At 48.5% G+C, this 20,582-nt stretch overlaps 1 protein-coding gene across 1 annotated transcript; it reads left to right on the top strand.

Moving 5' to 3' along the window:
- Positions 1–1,969: 1,969 nt before the first annotated feature.
- On the top strand, positions 1,970–3,539 carry LOC125544675 (anthocyanidin 5,3-O-glucosyltransferase-like). Its single transcript, XM_048708420.1, has one exon. The coding sequence runs from the start codon at positions 2,045–2,047 to the stop codon at positions 3,443–3,445; it is 1,401 nt and encodes a 466-aa protein (XP_048564377.1). The 5' UTR covers positions 1,970–2,044; the 3' UTR covers positions 3,446–3,539.
- Positions 3,540–20,582: the final 17,043 nt, after the last annotated feature.

The raw sequence follows: 20,582 nt of genomic DNA on the forward strand, positions 1-20,582 counted from the left end.
ACGCAGATTGAGCATGCAAGAGCGCTCGCTAGCGGTGCCCAGGATGGCAGAAAAGTGCTCAAAAGCCACGTCGGCCATGGCCCCATGCTTAGATATGTAGTTGTCCCCCACCTGCAAGGATTATATGTGGTTGCGCTGTTTCCTGTGCGCAACGTGGATTCGCAGAAAGACCGAGCCGGCCTCCCCATTCTTGAGCCAGGAGAATCTAGTGCGTTGCCTGGCGATCGATCGGTCCTGACTCGCGAGCCCCAGGTAAGCTCCTTTCAGCTTGCGGCGGAGCCAGAATTCAGAGCTGGTGAGTGTGTGCATATCCTGCGCGGCGTCCAGTCGGGCGACGAGCTCGCGCACGACCTGCAGTCGCAGCCCAATGTTGCCGATGGTGTGAGAACTCCAGCTCTGCAGGCGCCAAGAAGTGGCCTTGAGCCGCAGAACTAGAGTGTGAAAGGGATCTGGGTCCGGCGGGAGAGAAAGCCAGGCCTCGGACACGACGTCTAGGTAACCATCAAGCTGCGGCCAAAACCTCTCGAAATGGAATCTCCGGGCACCCAAACTCCTAGGGGTGCAATCGACCAACAGAGGGCAGTGGTCTGAGGCACCAGACGAGAGACACTGGAGGAAGCAGTGAGGGTGGAGGCTCTCCCAGGTAGAAGTGCAGAGGATGCGGTCGTTCCGCACTAGGGTAGGCTGATCCCTCTCGTTGGACCAAGTATATCTCCTGTCAATCATGTATAAGTCACGCAACTCGTGATCGGCCAAGAAGCGGCAGAAGCGGTGCATAATGCGGCGGTTCAGACGATCATTATTCTTGTCGGCGGCGGAAAGAATCATTTTGAAGTCCCCGCCGAGGAGCCAAGGACCAATGCGGGAAGCGCGCTCATCATGAAGATGAGCCAGAAACTCGATCTTCTCCTTGTCATGCTGGGGGCCGTACACCCCAGTAATCCACCAGGGTCGATCACCATCCGGTGAGAAGACTAGCGCCGTTATGTGATGGCGCCCGAAGATGGGGTTAGAGATGGGCATGACCTGGTTTTGCCAGGCGAGGAGGATCCCACCGCGCGTTCCAACCGCGGGGAGGAAGAAAAAGTCGCGATAGGCCGGCCCGAGGGTTTCAGAGACGATTGTTGGGAAACGGACTGAAGTTTGGTCTTCTAGAGACAGACCACCGGGGCGTTGGAAGCAGAAATAACAGAGCGAACTGCAGCGCGCCTAGCCACGCAATTGAGGTATGGCGCGTCGCCACCACCACCCTCAGTGCCGGGCACGCTTCACCCATAGAAGTCCGCGAAAGCCATCACCACCTCCTCCACGAGTGGCCGCTCGACGAGACGTGCATACTTGGCCAGCAGTTCATCCGTCATGACAGCACCCTCCTCCATGAGTCCAGGGCCATTGTTTGCATTTTTCTTCTTCGATTTCCCTGAGGAAGTCTGCTCGCTCATCCATTATGTCAGTGCACCAGCAAGGGTCGTGGTCGCCCATGGATGCGTACCGATCAATAAATAATGCCACACGATAGGCGATCGGCCGGTTGAGTATGAGAAATGTACTTTGTGCTACTGGCAACGCTCTGAACAGCAAGCAAACAAGTCCTTCTAGAAGAAGATGGCGGCGACACCAAGAAGGCTCCCGTCACGGCTGACGTTGGCACTCGCGAAGGTCCCAAGGAGAAATTGGGAGCGCTACTCCACACGAGACCAGTGGACCGGCAGCAGCCACGGACCCATACTTGTCTCCTAGCTCAGACGGCTTCACGCATGGTGGGTGGGCCGCGTGGACCATGTCCTTGAAGGTGATGTGCCGTGGAACGCAATCCTGAGACTCCTGGAGCAAGAAAGGACTCGACCGTTCGTTCGTTCGTCGTATGTGGCGCTGAGCTGAGCTCACGCTCTCACGCGGCCATGCATTGCGCTGGCCCTACCAATTTGGATTGAATTCGACGAGCCCCCTATATAGTCCCGGTGGATCGTTCGTAGAGCTGAGCAGAACAGAGCCAAACCAACCCAAAAAGCATTTGGTACGAGGACTCTAGGAGAGTGAAGCCATGAAGAAGAGCGTTGTCCTGTACCCTGGCGTCGGCGTCGGCCACCTGGTGCCGATGGTGGAGGTCGCCAAGCTGTTCCTCAAGCACGGCCTGGCCGTCACCGTGGTGCTCATCGACCCGCAGGTCGAGTCCACGGACTTCTCTTCCGCCGTCGCCCGCGCTAGGGCCTCCAACCCCTCCGTCGCCTTCCACGTCCTGCCAACGCCGCCCGCCGATTCCAACTCCGACACCGCGCCCACCAACCCCGTCGTCCAGATTTTCCGGCTCCTGAAATCCATGAACGCCCCCCTCCTCGACTTCCTCCGCTCGCTGCCCTCCGTCGACGCACTTGTCCTCGACATGTTCTGCGTCGACGCCCAAGATGTCGCCGCCGAGCTCAAGCTGCCGGTCTACTACTTCTACGCGTCGGCCGCCGCCGACCTCGCGCTCTTCCTCAACCTGCCGAGCATGCTCGCCGGCAGTAAGGTAAAGGAGCTCGGCGACTCTATCATCACTTCCCCGGGTGTTCCTCCGTTGAAAGCTTCGGACTTACCCGAGGTTACACACAACGATGAAGTACTCAAGGCCATCTTAGGCATGTTCGACCGAATGCCAGATTCCAACGGAATTCTCATTAATTCCTTCGAGTCGCTGGAGACGCGCGCGGTGCGCGCTCTCGAGGACGGGCTCTGCGTCCCTGGTCGTGCCACGCCGCCGGTCTACTGCATCGGGCCTTTGGTGTCGGGAGGCGGTGACCAGGAGCACGAGTGCCTCCGGTGGCTGGACGCGCAGCCGGACCAGAGCGTAGTGTTCCTCTCCTTCGGCAGCATGGGCACGTTCTCCGTTCAGCAGCTACAGGAGATTGCAAATGGATTGGGTAAGTCAGGGGAGAGATTCCTGTGGGTCGTGCGGAGCCCGCGCAATCCCGACTACAAGTACGGCGATTCGCTGCCGGAGCCCGATCTCGACGCGCTCATGCCGGAAGGGTTCTTGGAGAGGACCAAGGACAGAGGACTCGTGATCAAGTCTTGGGCGCCGCAGGTGGAGGTCCTGCGCCACAGGGCGACCGGCGCGTTCATGACGCACTGCGGCTGGAACTCGACGCTGGAGGGCATCACGGCAGGGCTGCCGCTGCTGTGCTGGCCGCTGTACGCGGAGCAGAAGGTGAACAAGGTGCACATAGTGGAGGGAATGAAGCTCGGGGTGGAGATGAGAGGCTACAACGAAGAGGTGGTTAAGGCCGAGGAGGTGGAGGAGAAGGTCAGGTGGGTTATGGCGTCCGAGGGCGGCAAGGCGCTCAGGGAGCGGGTGGCGGCGGCGAAGGATGCAGCTGCCGAGGCGCTCAAGGAAGGGGGCTCGTCTCACTTGGCGTTTGTCCAATTCCTCAACGACCTGGACATTTCCATAGCCCCTACCGTGTAGCATTGATGTGAAACTTGTAAACTTTATTTTTAATGTTCGATTTGTAGTAGCGGGCTATCTCATTTTGATATTATATGCGAACTAGGTTTATTTCTGGACCCTTCCGCAGCTACTGTTGGTTTGTTCGAAAAAAAATTGCACTCTGCTTCTTGTGAGTACTGAACTGTTGTCTCTATTAATGGAATAGTTTAGAAATCGAACTGTGCGACAACCGCCCCCTCCTCCCCCACCCACACACACACAAGCCGCTCCTGCGAGCGCCCTCGGAGGTAACCCTACCTGCGGGCCTCTTCCTTCCTCGTCGCCGCCCCGCATAGCCGTCCAGCGAAGCCTGACCCTTTCCTTCCTCGCAGATCCCCAGCCGGTGCGGGACGGCTGCCACAGGAGGCGTTAGGCTATGGCGGGGCCTGGTGGCGTAGCTACGGGTGCTCCTGGTGGCGGCGGGTCGTCGTCTCTGTGGGGCCTCGGGTGGCGCGGTGGCTGCAATGGAGGGGAGTGCATGGGCGCGGTTCAGCATCGGTCGGGCGGTGGATCTGGATACAGGCGGCATGGCCAGCGACTGGGGACTGCCTTCGGGCTCCCGACGGCTGCGGATGGGTCTTCCCGTCGCGGGCGCACGACAGTTCTCCTCGGGTGGCGGAGGTTTCGGTGGCGGCGCAGATCCGGGTGGTGAGGGGGCATGTGCGCGGTCACTTGACGGCGGGCTAGCGCGGCAGCCGGTGGCGGCACCCTCCCGACCCAGATCTGGGCCCTTTGGGGGCCCATTTTGGTCTGGGCGGGCCTGGCTCGGCTCCGGCTGCGACAGTGTAACACCCCGGATGTAACTTACCATATTTGTACTCCAACTCGTGCCATTTTCGGCTCTAAGTTATGAGATTCGTGGTTGGGTTCTTGTCTTTGTTTTGCATTTTGTTCATGTCATGCATTTCATATCATGCCATCATGTGCATCGCATTTGCGTACGTATTCGTCTCATGCATCCGAGCATTTTCCCCGTTGTCCGTTTTGCAGTTCGACACTCCTACGTCCTCCGGCACCCCCCCTATGCCTCTTTTCGTGAGCGGGTTTTAAACTTTCTCGGAATGGACCGAGATTTGCCAAGCGGCCTTGGTACACCACCGGTAGACCGCCTGTCAAGTTTCGTGCCACTTGAAGTCCGTTTGATACTCCAACGGTTAACCGGGGAACTGGAAAGGCCTCGTGTGTGTTGCAGCCCAACACCCCTCCAAAGTGGCGTAACTACCCATCCAAAACTCCCCCATCTTCTCGGCCGTTCGATCACGATCGTGTGGCCAAAAACCGCTCTTCATTTGGACACTCCCACCTCCTTCTATGTATAAATAGGTGATCCCTCCCTTTTGTCGCGCACACGAAACCCTAGCGAAACTCCCTCCGCGCCGCCGGACACGTCCGACCATCGCCGGACGAAACCGCCACCGCACCCGCACCAATCCTGTCCTGCCACGTGGCAGCGCCGCCCGCGCCCCTCCACGGCCCGCTCAGGCCCGTCACTGGCCCCCGCGGCCCGCTTTGTCGTGCCGCCGCCTCCTGCGCCTCCGCGCCCGTCGCCGCGAGCACGCGCCGCCCGCGCGGCCCGTCTCCGCCGGCGCCGGCAACCGCGCCGCCAGCCGTCGCCCCGTCCGCATCCCAGCATCGCCGCGGGCCGCCGGCCTCCGCCTGCGTCGCCCTGGCAGGAGCCGTCCGCGCCGCCCTGGCGAGCGCGCCTGGCCGCGCCGCCCAGGACCCTCCGCACCGTCCAGCCCCTCCGGCCGCCGTCTCTCCTCGCAGCTCCGGTGAACCTCGAGCCCGACGCCGCCCAATCCCAGATCCAGATCCGTTTCGCGAGGAGATTGACCTCGTTTTTTCCCTAAGTCTTTTCCCCCTCACTTTTTCAGGCCATGTTCATTATGCCATAACTCCTCATCCGTAGATCCGTTTTTCATGCATGACATATCAAAATGTTCATCATGATGTGCTCTTCATTTTGTTCCATTGTGACCTACTTGTTTGAGGCCATCTTTATGCCCAAATGACTAATGCAAGAGTGCTATAAAATGTTAGGTGCTGATTCTTAGCAGAGTATGAGCTTTTGTCATTTTTGCTACAATTGTTGTGTGCTGCATATGAACATGAGCTCTACATGTGTTTTGGTCTATGCCATGCCATATTTACAGGGGTGTATGCCATGCATTTTTGTGATCAATGTGGTGACTAGCACATGCATGCAAAGTGGCTCTCGTGATATTGCTGATTTCAAAGACTTAGAATTTCACCAAGTCATTTCCCTGCTGTTATTTTTATGCCATGTATTCATGTTGCTACAGTGAGATCCATGCTTCTTTTGAGTATCTTCAGTAAGGATGATTTTGACATATGGTTATGCTATATCCATCGATGCCCCTGTTTGCATTTATGGAGTGCCCTAGCATGTCTTAATCTTACTCTACTTTTGCTATAAAATGTTCCTGACAGATTGTTTACATGTTAATCAATTTTGCCATTGATGTAGTAGTTGATCCAAGCATGATATACACTTGTTCTTGCTTTAGTTAGCTTCATAAACATGTCTTCTTGTTGGTAGTATGCTTAGCTTGTCATGCAATGCCTTGTGGTGAGTGAATTGAGCTCGCAAAGAGGCCTTCATAGTTCTGTTTATGACATGCTCAGTTTTCTGCTAAGTCTGAATCTGTTAACGAAAATTGCTATGTTTACATGGGTGCCATCATATTTTCTGTGCCATTTTGGCTTATGGTCAGTAAGGGACTTTTGCTATATGCTTTAAGTAGATTCATTCTATGCCTTTGTTTGCTATGCTCTGTTCCTGTAGCATGTTGTTATCTTGCTCTAAACATTGATTCCTGATGTTAATTTCTGGCATGTTAGTATTTTCACCAAGTCTGTGATGCTGATATCTTTTGCACTTTTGCCATGCTTGTTTGAACCTGTTCTAGTGTGTTTTAGCCGTAGCTTAGTGTTCATCTTTTGTCAAGCATCTTGAGTAGATCACTGCCATGTGCTTTGTTGCTATGTTAGAGTGCAGTAGCTTAGTTTCTTGTTGCATTTAGATGGCATCGTGTCGTTAATTGCAGAATTGTGCCATTATTGTTTTACTTGCCATTTGCAAACCGTGCATCCGATTCCGATGATATTTATATCGATTTCGACCGAAATCAACTAATCTTTCTAGCGGCACACTTGGTTTGCCAAGTTGACGCCTTGATCAATCTTTTCCTTCCGTAGCTCGCATATGCATTGCATATCACATCCCGCATATCATGCCATGTTTTGCATCATATTGCTTGCGCATTGCACCGTGGTTGATTGTTGTTTCCTTTTCTTGTGTTCTTGCTTTGGATAGAGCCGGGAGACGATTACGTGATCGAGGACCCCGTTCAGTACGCTTACGAGGATCAAGCTTTCATCAACCCGGAGAACTTTGCAGGCAAGATGACCATACCCTCGAAATCACTTCTATCTTTGCTTGCTAGTTGTTCGCCCTATTGCTATGCCGCGATACCTACCACTTGCTATATCATGCCTCCCATATTTCCATGCCAAGCCTCTAACCCAGCTTTCCTAGCAAACCATTGTTTGGCTATGTTACCGCTTTGCTCAGCCCCTCTTATAGCGTTGCTAGTTGCAGGTGAAGATGGAGTTTGTTCCATGTTGGAACATGGATATTGTTGGGATATAATTATTATTATATCTTGTTTATTTTAATGCACCTATATACTTGGTAAAGGGTGGAAGGCTCGGCCTTATGCCTGGTGTTTTGTTCCACTCTTGCCGCCCTAGTTTCCGTCATACCGGTGTTATGTTCCTTGATTTTGCGTTCCTTACGCGGTTGGGTTATAATGGGAGCCCCTTGACAGTTCGCCTTGAATAAAACTCCTCCAGCAAGGCCCTACCTTGGTTTTACCATTTGCCACCTAAGACTTTTTCCCTTGGGTTCCGCGGACTCAAGGGTCGTCTTTATTTTAAACCCCCGGGCTAGTGCTCCTCTGAGTGTTGGTCCAAACTAGAGCCCCTTGCAGCGCCACCTCGGGGAAACTTGAGGTTTGGTTTAAGTTGTACGGATTGCTTATCCGGTGTGCCCTGAGAACGAGATATGTGCAGCTCCTATTGGGATTTGTCGGCACATTCGGGTGGCTTTGCTGGTCTTGTTTTATCATTGTCGAAATGTCTTGTAACCGGGATTTCGAGTCTGATCGGGTCTTCCTGGGAGAAGGAATATCCTTCATTGACCGTGAGAGCTTGTGATGGGCTAAGTTGGGACACCCCTGCAGGGTTTTGAACTTTCGAAAGTCGTGCCTGCGGTTATGGGCAGATGTGAATTTGTTAATATCCAGTTGTAGAAAACCCGACACTTAACTTAATTAAAATGAATCAACTGCGTGTGTAGCCGTGAAGGTCTCTTTTCGGCGGAGTCCGGGAAGAGAAGACGGTCTCGTGTTATGCTTGGACGTAAGTAGTTTCAGGATCACTTCTTGATCTTTATAGCTTCTCGACCGTGCTTTGCTTCTCTTCTCGTTCTCATTTGCGTAAATTAGCCACCATATATGCTAGTGCTTGCTGCAGATCCACCGCACTACCTTTTCCCTACCCATAAGCTTAAATAGTCTTGATCGCGAGGGTGTGAGATTGCTGAGTCCCCGTGACTCACAGATTACTTCCAAAAACAGATGCAGGTGCCGATGATGCCAGTGCAGGGGACGCTACCGAACTCAAGTGGGAGTTCGATGAAGATTCAGGACGTTACTATGTGTATTTTCCAGACGATCAGTAGAGGAGCCCAGTTGGGGCGATCGGGAATCTAGCATTTGGGGTTGTCTTTATTTATGTTGGTTTCGTAGTCGGACCTTGATTGTATTTTGGATGATGTAATGCTATATTTATGTATTGTGTGAAGTGGCGATTGTAAGCCAACTCTTTATCCCTTTCTTATTCAGTACATGGGATGTGTAAAGATTACCCCTCTTGCGACATGCCTACTATGCGGTTATGCCTCTAAGTCGTGCTCCGACACGTGGGAGATATAGCCGCATCATGGGTGTTACAGACGGCTCTTGCGGACGAAGGCGTGGCTCGTGCTGGGGGTTACAGAGATGGCGGCGCGCCCACTGCAGCGCGAGGATGGGACCTACACGAGCCATCTCGAGCTCGGCCGGGACTATGTGCCTGGTTTGCTCCTCTTGTTGCGTCCGGTCGGTAACCCCAATGGCCGTGGAGGTTGTTTGGTTGGTAGCTATGCACGCACGCACGCTGGGCAGCAAGCATGGGTGCGTCCAGCAGTAGCGGCCCACCCACACGCCTGCCCGGACGCGGCGGTATCCTGTACACACGAACGCGCGCATGGCGGCCCACACGCACGTGGCTGCGGTCGAGAGTGCACAACGGCGGCAGTGGCCTGCACGCGCGCACGCCCGCCTGGACGCAGCTACAACGGCGGCGTCCTGCACGCACGACGCGAGCACGACGACCTGCTGGCACGCCCACACACGGTTGCGGCCGTGGCGGCGATGGCCTGCACGCACGGGCGCGAGGACACCGACCAGCTCGAGAACGGGCTAGTACAGCGGCCAGAGCATGGTGTCCAATGCAAGCACGGAGGGTAGAGCGTGCGAGCTACGGGAGGCGTGATGTCTACTACGCAACCTTCTTCTTGTAGGTTCGTGTTGGGCCTCCAAGCAAAGAGTTTTGTAGGACAGTAGCAAATTTCCCTCAAGTGGATGACCTAAGGTTTATCAATCCCTGGAAGACGTAGGATGAAGATGGTCTCTCTCAAACAACCCTGCAACCAAATAACAAAGAGTCTCTTGTGTCCCCAACACACCCAATACAATGGTAAATTGTATACGTGCACTAGTTCGGCGAAGAGATGGTGATACAAGTGTAATATGGATAGTAGATATTGGTTTTTATAATATGAAAATATACAAAAAGGCAAGGTAGTAAGTGGTAAAAGTGAGCGAAAACGGTATTGCAATGCTTGGAAAGAAGGCCTAGGATTCATACTTTCACTATTGCAAGTTCTCTCAACAATGATAACATAACTAGATCATATGGCAATCCCTCAACGTGCGACAAAAGTCACTCCAAAGTTCCTATCACGAAGAACATAAGACGAAATTGTTTGTAGGGTACGAAACCACCTCAAAGTTATTCTTTCTGATCAATCCATTGAGCTATTCCTATAAGTGTCACAAACAACCCTAGAGTTCGTAGTAAAATAACACCATATGACACACATCAATCAACCCTAATGTAACCTAGGTACTCCAATGTCACCACAAGTATCCGTGGGTCAATTATACGATATGCATCAAACAACTTCAGATTCATAATATTCAATGCAACACAAAGAACCTCAAAGAGTGCCCCAAGATTTCTACTGAAGAAATAAGGACGAAAACGTGCATCAACCCCTATGCATAGATTACCCCAATGTCACCTTGGAAATCCGCGAGTTGAGTGCCAAAACATATATCAAGTGAATCAATAGAACACCCCATTGTCACCACGGGTATCCCCCGCAATACATACATCAACTGTTCTCAAATCCGTAATAGCATTCAATCCGGTAATAGTGAAATCTCAAAGGTAAAACTCAATTCATCACAAGAAGGTAGAGGGGGGTGTCGGTGTCAAAACCGGCAGATCTCGGGTAGGGGGTCCCGAACTGTGCGTCTAAGGATCGAAGGTAACAGAAGGCAGGGGACACAATGTTTACCCAGGTTTAGGCCCTCCTGATGGAGGTAAAACCCTACGTCCTGCTTGGTTGACTTTGATGAGTATAGGGGTTACAAGAGTTGGTCTACCACAAGATCATAATAGCTAAACCCTAGATGTCTAGCCTGTATGATTATGATCGCCTCTACGGACTAAACCCTCCGGTTTATATAGACACCGATGGGGCCTAGGGTTGTACAAAGTTGGTTTACAGAAAAACGAATCTTCATATTCGAATGCCAAGCTTGCCATCCACGCAAAGGAGAGTCCCATACGGACACGGGGGAAAGTCTTCTATCTTGTATCTTCGCGGCCCATTAGTCCGGCCCATGTCACATAGCCCGGACGCCCGAGGAGCCCCAAATCCAGGACTCCCTCAGTAGCCCCTGAACCAGGCTTCAATGAAGATGTGTCCGGCGCACAGATTGTCTTCGGAATTGCAAGGCGGGTTCCTCCTCCGAATACTTTAAAGTAGTTGATCAACAAGAACTATGTCCGGATCCGTTTAACATGTTAACCTTCCAACCATAAAGGCATAATACTTAAAGTAAGATATATCCATCGTCAGCTTTTTCTGACGAAACGTCACGCTTATCTGTGCTATCATTTCGAACTGTTTTTGGGCCTCCCGCCTTGCGTTTAAACACGAACTCCTATTGACACGTCTTGTCAAAGCAGAGATCGTGTCCCCTTATTGCGTGATTCTCATCTATATGAGTTTTTGTAATTTAACCGTGCTGTTCGCACGACCCCTTGGGAACAGGCGAGTTTTAAGGCTCGAGGGAGGGGGACGCTTGATATTCACGGCACATATAAGTGGATAGAATCCAACTCTTATGTCCCATGCCTCATCCTCTCTCTGCCTTCCCATCCTTGAGCTCCGACGCCCAAGTTCCAAGCTTTTCTCGCCTCCGCAACTCTTCTGACCATGGCGGGCTCTCAAGGCAAGTGGATGGTCTCCTCCATTACGAAGGAGAACATCAAGGAGCTGTGGGAGGCGCGGTATCTAACCGGGGAAACAAGCACATGCTTCCTGATCCGGCGCAGGTCACCCCTACTCCGGGGCCTCGTGAGAGGGTGGTGTTCATTCCCCATTTTCTCCGTGGCCTCGGATTCGCCCTCCACCCCTTTGTGAGGAGTCTCGTGTTCTACTATGGGCTGGATTTTCACGATCTGGCCCCAAATTCGTTCCTCCACATCCCGGCGTTCATCCCGGCGTTCATCCGGGTCCCTCCACACTTTGACTTATGGCTCAAGATTTTCAACGTGAAGCCGAAGGTGGTCGACGGGCAGTGATGAAGCTATGTACCTAGGGTAAGGTCATAGGCCTGACCTAGACACCCTCCCCTAGGACATCACCCTAAAGTCAGAAGTATTCAAGGGATACCATCATCCACTCGACCAGAAACATTCCACTTGGAAGAATCTATGTCACTCGACCATGGCAATGATCACTCGACAAACAGAAGATCGAAAGCCACTCTGAAAAGCAACGGCCGGGCGTTTACTCTGTAGACTTAGTGGTCATTTATGTCACTTTATTACTAGCTTTACCAGAACCACCCCATCTTTATGTACCTTAAACCCTTTGTAACTGAGGGTGGGAGGGGTCTGGCGAACTCTATATAAGCCACCCTCCTCCTCAGGGACAAAGGTTCGCACCCCCTGTAACTCCACACACATATAATCCAGTCGACCGCCTCCGGGCACCGAGACGTAGGGCTATTACTTCCACTGTAAAGGGCCTGAACTCGTAAATCTTGTGTGTACAGCTTCATCATAGCTGAGATCTTGCCTCCTCATACCTACCCCCCATTCTACTGTCAGTCTTAGAACCACGATAGTTGGCGCCCACCGTGGGGCAGGTGTCTTAGCGACTTTTTGGTGAAGTTGCGATTTTTCCAATTCACATCATCATGGTTTCCGGCGGTGGATTGGCTGAGAGCCGCGAGATCCATCTCAGCGCGCTCGTCTTCGTTGCCGACGACTACGCCTGGCTTCAGGAAGCTCCCCTTGACGTCAAGGCGCTCCACATCCGCGGGGCGACACACTTTCGCACGTGCGCTCGCGGCGTCCTTCTTTGGTAGCCGTCGACCCAGTATCGGTCGGCTCCCGTGGTGTCTTCGCTCCCCGCTGTTCACCGGCGCAAGCGATCCGGTCGGTCGCGGCTTCAGCGGTGGGTGAAACATGCGGTGGCCCGCTAGTCGGCCACCCCACAAGTCACGGCAATCGAGCCCGACGAAACTCTCTACGGCCTGTTCGACTGGCTCCGTTGAGATCGCATCCGAATGCGACAACATCGATCTTGCAGCTAAAGTCTTGATGGTCGACGGACCACATTGTCCTCCTGGCTTCCGCCGCGATGACGGCGGCGATGGTGGCAGCGATCTGTCACGCGCTCACAAGGAATACCGCCCTGAGCCTCTTTCTTTGCAGAAGAGAGAAGAGCTTCGCCGTCGCAACATGGATGCACATCACACGCCCATCGTTGGGGAAACCTCCGAGGCCCAGGCCTTGGAGGAGGCGCGCCTAGCCAACTTGGCTAAGCGCACTCGACTGGAGAACCTTCAGCGTGCACTCGACGAGCGTGCATGGCAACGGATCCTGAGTCCAGTCGACGATGGCTTTTTCCGCCTCAACCTCAGGTATACCGCACTCCGATTCAAAATCTCACAGCTGCAGCCCGTATAGCCGAGTCAATCCAGCCTTCCCATTCGGAGGCTGGCAGAGGTTTGATGCAGATCCGGGCCTTACTCCGAGCAGTAGGAGAGCAGAACACAACAGTGTCTCAGTCGCGGAATAGGATTCATAGCAGATCTATGATGGCAGATATAGTTCAGTCGGCCCACAGCCCAAGATCGCCGCCGCGGCGTGAGGGACGTGGATACCGGTAGGATCAGTACATAAACCACGAGCAGTATGATCACTGACTCGGTCATGATGACCGTCGTCGAGTGCCCACACCTCCTCCGATGAGTGGATCATATTGCCCCTCGAAGTGGTGAGAGAAGAATACCAGCCGACCCAAGGGAGCCAGGCTTTGATGTGAGATCTATTCTCGTCCAAGGTCTAGTTGATAGGAACAGAGAACACAGGGAGGGCCTTGATAGAGATCACCCGACTGGCAACAGAGTTCATGTTTCAGGCCCAGAGTGTTTCAGCAGAGCCATCAGAGCCGCAGTGATTCCTCCCAACTTCAGGTTGGCGACTGGAGTCAGCAAGTTCACTGGTGAGTCTAAGCCTGACACTTGGCTTGAAGATTACCGAGTGGCTATACAGATCGGTGGCGGCAATGATGAAGTGGCCATGAGGCATCTTCCTCTGATGTTAGAAGGTTCAGCCAGAGCATGGTTCACTCAGTTAGCGCCAGGTAGTATATTCAGTTGGGAAGAACTTGCCCGAGTGTTTGTTAAAACTTTTAAGGGTACTTGCAAGCGGCCAACAGGGTTAACGGAATTGCAGCATTGCGTGCAAAAACTGAGTGAGACTTTGAGATATTACATTCAGAGGTGGACCACTTTGCATCACACAGTGGAAAATGTATCCCACCATCAAGCAGTTTGCGCCTTCAAGGAATGCGTTAAAAATCGGGAGTTGGTCCTGAAATTCGGTCGGACAGGGGATATGTCTCTGACTCGGATGATGGAAATAGCCACTCGGTATGCTAACGGAGAAGAGGAGGATCGACTCCGCAGTGGGAAGAGCAAACCAGTCGATCAAGGCACCGATGGAGGCAATTCCAATCGGAAACAAAAGCGTAAAGCTGAACCTGCAGGACCTGGTGAAACTGCGGCAATGATTCAAGGAAAGTTTAAAGGGAAACCTAAGGGGCCCTGGACCCCTAAGAAAGTAAAAGATGCAGCTGGTAACGATGTGATGGATTTGCCATGTCACATTCACACCAAGAAAGACGTAGAAGGCAATCTGATTTATTCTAAGCATACCACTCGACGGTGTCGGGTTCTGATCGAGCAATTCTGAGAGAAACAACCGAATGAGAAGGAAAAAGAATGTGACAAGGATGAAGACAAAGAAGAATATGATGGTTTTCCCAATGTCAATTCTACCCTAATGATTTTTGCTGACGTTGAGAGCAAAAGTCGACTGAAAGTTATCAACGGAGAAGTGAATATGGTTGCTCCGGCAACGACAACATACCTGAAGTGGTCACAAACAGCTATCACATTCGACCAATCTGACCACCCTGCTCGCATAGCCACTCCAGGGAGGCAAGCATTGGTGGTTGACCCAGTTGTTGGAGGTACTGGATTGACAAAAGTGTTGATGGATGGTGGTAGTGGTCTGAATATTCTTTACGCTGAAACCTTGAAAGGGATGGGCATTCCGATGTCCAAACTTAGTGAGAGCAACATGAGCTTCCACGTCGTCATCCCTGGCAACAAGGCTGAACCACTCGGCCAGATAGCCTTGGACATGGTTTTCGGTGATTCAAAGAATTACCGTAAGGAAAAGTTGACATTTGAGGTAGTGGATTTCCAGAGTGCTTATCCTGCTATTCTGGGGAGGCCTGCATACGTGCTCAGGAAGAAGCGCTCATCCAGTTCCTCCGTGAGAACTGGGACATCTTTGCATGGAAACCTTCTGACATGCGAAGTGTACCCAGGGGACTGGCTGAGCATCGTTTGCGAGTTGACCCGAAAGTGAAGCCAGTCAAGGAACATCTTAGGCGGTCTGCCGTACAGAAGAGAAAAGCAATTGGCGAGGAAGTGGCTCGGCTCTTGCTACCTCTTGAGCACTTGCATTGGTTTTCCCTTGAAGAGGAAAGGGTGGTGCAGCAAAGTAGCGTAAGTATTTCCCTCAGTTTTTTAGAACCAAGGTATCAATCCAGTAGGAGGCTACGCGCGAGTCCCTCGCACCTACACAAAACAAATAAATCCTCGCAACCAACGCGATAAGGGGATGTCAATCCCTACACGGTCACTTACGAGAGTGAGATCTGATAGATATGATAAGATAATATTTTTGGTATTTTTATGATAAAGATGCAAAGTAAAATAAAAGCAATGAAAATAACTAAGTATTGGAAGATTAATATGATGAAGATAGACCCGGGGGCCATAGGTTTCACTAGTGGCTTCTCTCAAGAGCATAGGTATTTTACGGTGGGTGAACAAATTACTGTTGAGCAATTGATAGAATTGAGCATAGTTATGAGAATATCTAGGTATGATCATGTATATAGGCATCACGTCCAAGACAAGTAGACCGACTCCTGCCTGCATCTACTACTATTACTGCACACATCGACCGCTATCCAGCATGCATCTAGAGTATTAAGTTCATAAGAACAGAGTAACGCCTTAAGAAAGATGACATGATGTAGAGGGATAAACTCAAGCAATATGATGAAAACCCCATCTTGTTATCCTCAATTGGCAACAATACAATACGTGCCTTGCTGTCCCTACTGTCACTGGGAAAGGACACCGCAAGATTGAACCCAAAGCTAAGCACTTCTCCCATTGCAAGAAAGATCAATCTAGTAGGCCAAACCAAACTAATAATTCGAAGAGACTTGCAAAGATAACCAATCATACATAAACGAATTCAGAGAAGATTCAAATATTGTTCATTGATAAACTTGATCATAAACCCACAATTCATCGGTCTCAACAAACACACCGCAAAAGAAGATTACATAGAATAGATCTCCATAAGAGAGGGGGAGAACTTTGTATTGAGATCCAAAAAGAGAGAAGACGACATCTAGCTAATAACTATGGACCCGAAGGTCTGAGGTAAACTACTCACACTTCATCGGAGAGGCTACGGTGTTGATGTAGAATCCCTCCATGATCGATGCCCCCTCCGGCGGAGCTCCGGAACAGGCCCCAAGATGGGATCTCGTGGATACAGAAAGTTACAGTGGTGGAATTAGGGTTTTGGCTTCGTATCTGATCGTTTGGGGGTACGTAGGTATATATGGGAGGAAGAAGTACGTCGGTGGAGCAATAGGGGGCCCACGAGGGTGGAGGGCGCGCCTGGGGGGGGGGGGTAGGCGCTCCCCCTACCTCGTGGCCTCCCTGTTGGTTGCTTGACGTAGGGTCTAGATCTCCTGGATCTTGTTCGTTTCAAAAATCACGTTCCCGAAGGTTTCATTCCGTTTGGACTCCGTTTGATATTCCTTTTCTTCGAAACCCTAAAATGGGCAAAAAAACAACAATTCTGGGACTAGGCCTCCGGTTAATAGGTTAGTCCCAAAAATAATATAAAAGTGGATAATAAAGCCCAATAATGTCCAAAACAGTAGATAATATAGCATGGAGCAATCAAAAATTATAGATACGTCGGAGACGTATCAAGCATCCCCAAGCTTAATTCCTGCTTGTCCTCGAGTAGGTAAATGATAAAAAAAGAATTTTTGATGTGGAATGCAACTTGGCATAATTTCAATGTAATTCTTCTTAATTGTGGTATGAATATTCAGATCCGAAAGATTCAAGACAAAAGTTCAATATTGACATAAAAATAATAATAATTCAAGCATACTGACTAAGCAATTATGTCTTCTCAAAATAACATGGCCAAAGAAAGTTATCCCTACAAAATCATATAGTCTGGCTATGCTCTATCTTCACCACACTAAGTATTTAAATCATGCACAACCCCGATGACAAGCCAAGCAATTGTTTCATACTTTTGACATTCTCAAAACATTTTCAATCTTCACGCAATACATGAGCGTGAGCCATGGACATAACACTATAGGTGGAATAGAATGGTGGTTGTGGAGGAGACAAAAAGGAGAAGATAGTCTCACATCGACTAGGCGTATCACTGGGCTATGGAGATGCCCATCAATAGATATCAATGTGAGTGAGTAGGGATTGCCATGCAATGATTGCACTAGAGCTATAAGTATATGAAAGCTCAAAAAGAAACTAAGTGGGTGTGCATCCAACTTGCTTGCTCACGAAGACCTAGGGCATTTTGAGGAAACCCATCATTGAATACACAAGCCAAGTTCTATAATGAAAAATTCCCACTAGTATATGAAAGTGATAACATAGGAGACTCTTTATCATGAAGATCATAGTGCTACTTTGAAGCACAAGTGTGGTAAAAGGATAGTAGCATTGTCCCTACTCTCTTTTTCTCTCATTTTTTAATTGGGCTTCTTTGGCCTCTTTTTATTTTATTTTATTTTTCGTCCGAAGTCTCATCCCGACTTGTGGGGGAATCATAGTGTCCATCATCCTTTGCTCACTTGGGACAATGCTCTAAAAATGATGATCATCACACTTTTATTTTCTTACAACTAAAGAATTACAACTCGATACTTAGAACAAGATATGACTCTATGTTAATGCCTCCGGCGGTGTACCGGGATATGCAATGACTCATGAGTGACATGTATGAAAGAATTATGAATGGTGGCTTTGCCACAAATACAATGTCAACTACATGATCATGCAAAGCAATATGACAATGATGGAGCGTGTCATAGTAAACGGAACGGTGGAAAGTTGCATGGCAATATATCTCGGAATGGCTATGGAAATGCCATGATAGGTAGGTATGGTGGCTGTTTTGAGGAAGCTATATGGTGGGTGTATGATGCCGACGAAAGGTGCGCGGTATTAGAGAGGCTAGCAATGGTGGAAGGGTGAGAGTGCGTATGATCCATGCACTCAACATTAGTCATAAAGAACTCATATAGTTATTGCAAAAATCTACAAGTTATCAAAGCAAAGTATTACGCGCATGCGCCTAGGGGGATAGATTGGTAGGAAAAGACCATCGCCCGTCCCCGACCGCCACTCATAAGGAAGACAATCAATAAATAAATCATGCTCCGACTTCATCATATAACGGTTCACCATACGTGCATGCTACGTGAATCCCAAATTTTAACACAAGTATTTCTCAAATTCACAACTATTCAACTAGCATGACTCTAATATCACCATCTCCATATCTCAAAACAATTATCAAGTATCAAATTCTCATAGTATTCAACACACTCATAAGAGAATTTTATTATTAATCTTGTATACCTAGCACATTAGGATAATTTAAGCAAATTACCATGCTATTTAAGACTCTCAAAATAATCTAAGTGAAGCATGAGAGATCAATAGTTTCTATAAAACAAATCCACCACCATGCTCTAAAAGATATAAGTGAAGCACATAGAGTATTCTAATAATTTCCCAATCATGTATGTCTCTCTCAAAAAGGTGTGTACAGCAAGGATGATTGTGGTAAACTAAAAAGCAAAGACTCAAATCATACAAGACGCTCCAAGCAAAACACATATCATGTGGTGAATAAAAATATAGCTCCAAGTAAAGTTACCGATAGAAGTAGACGAAAGAGGGGATGCCTTCCGGGGCATCCCCAAGCTTTGGATTTTAGGTGTCCTTATATTATCTTGGGGGTTCCATGGGCATCTCCAAGCTTAGGCTCTTGCCACTCCTTGTTCCAGAATCCATCAAATCCTTACCCAAAACTTGAAAACTTCACAACACAAAACTTAAAGTAGAAAATCTCGTGAGCTCCGTTAGCGAAAGAAAACAAAAGACCACTTCGAGGTACTATAATGAACTCATTGTTCATTTATATTGGTGTTAAACCTACTGTATTCCAACTTCTCTATGGTTTATAAACTATTTTACTAGCCATAGATTCATCAAAATAAGCAAACAACACACGAAAAACAGAATCTGTCAAAAACAGAACAGTATGTAGTAATCTGTAGCTAGCGCAAGATATGGAACCCCAAAAATTCTAAAATAAATTGCTGGAAGTGAGGAATTTACCTATTAATCATCTGCAAGAAGAATTAACTAAATATCACTTTCCAAATAAAAATGGCAGCAGTTCTCATAAGCACTAAAGTTTTTGTTTTTTACAGCAAGATTAACAAGACTTTCCCCAAGTCTTCCCAACGGTTCTACTTGGCACAAACACTAATTAAACATAAAAAACACAACCAAAACAGAGGCTATATAAATTATTTATTAATAAACAGGAGCAAAAATCAAGGAATAAAAATAAAATTGGGTTGCCTCCCAACAAGCGCTATCGTTTAACGCCCCTAGCTAAGCATAAAAAACAAGGATAGATCTAGGTATTGCCATCTTTGGTGCGTAATCCATAAGTGGCTCTCATAATAGATTCATAAGGTAATTTAATTTTATTTCTAGGAAAGTGTTCCATGCCTTCCCTTAACGGAAATTGGAATCTAATATATCCTTCCTTCATATCAATAATTGCACCAATCGTTCTAAGGAAAGGTCTACCAAGAATAATAGGACATGCCGGATTGCAATCTATATAAAGAACGATAAATTCTATGGGAACATAATTCCTATTTGCAACGATAAGAACATCATTAATTCTTCCCATAAGTTTCTTAATAGTGGAATCCGCAAGGTGCAAGTTTAAAGAGCAATCATCAAAGTCACGGAAACCTAACAAATCATACAAAGTCTTTGGAATCATGGAAACACTAGCACCCAAATCACACAAAGCATAGCATTCATGATCTTTAATTTTAATTTTAATAGTTGGTTCCCACTCATCATAAAGTTTTCTAGGGATGGAAACTTCCAACTCAAGTTTTTCTTCATAAGATTGCATGAAAGCATCAACGATAAGTTTGGTAAAAGCTTTATTTTGGCTATAAGCAAGAGGAGAATTTAGCACGGATTGCAACAAGGAAATACAATATATCAAAGAGCAATTATCATAATTAAATTCCTTGAAATCCAAAATAGTAGGTTCATTAACATCTAGAGTTTTGATCTCTTCAATCCCACTTTTATCAAATTTAGCATCATGATCTAAAAAATCCAAATTTTTGGAACGCTTTCTAGGTAAAGGTGGATCATATTCAGTACCATTATGATCAAGATTCATATTTCAAAACAAAGATTTAATAGGGGACACATCAATAACTTTTAGATCTTCATCTTTATTATCATGGAAACTAGTAGAACATGCTCTTATAAAGGAATCTTTCTTAGCACGTATCCTAGAGGTTCTTTCTTTGCACTCATCAATGGAAATTCTCATGGCTTTTAGAGACTCATTGATATCATGCTTAGTAGGAATAGATCTAAGTTTCAAAGAATCAACATCAAGAGAAATTCTATCAACGTTCCTAGCCAACTCATCAATCTTAAGCAATTTTTCTTCAATCAAAGCATTGAAATTCTTTTGCGAAGTAATAAATTCTTTAATATTAGATTCAAAATCAGAGGGCATCTTATTATAATTTCCATAAGAATTGTTGTAGGAATTACCATAATTATTAGAGGAATTACTAGGATAAGGCCTAGGATTAAAGTTTCCTCTATACGCGTTGTTACCAAAATTGTTCCTACCAACAAAATTCACATCCATAGATTCATTATTATTCTCAATCAAAGTATACAAAGGC

This window comes from Triticum urartu, chromosome 3, assembly GCF_003073215.2.
Source record: "Triticum urartu cultivar G1812 chromosome 3, Tu2.1, whole genome shotgun sequence".
Lineage (NCBI taxonomy): Eukaryota > Viridiplantae > Streptophyta > Magnoliopsida > Poales > Poaceae > Triticum > Triticum urartu.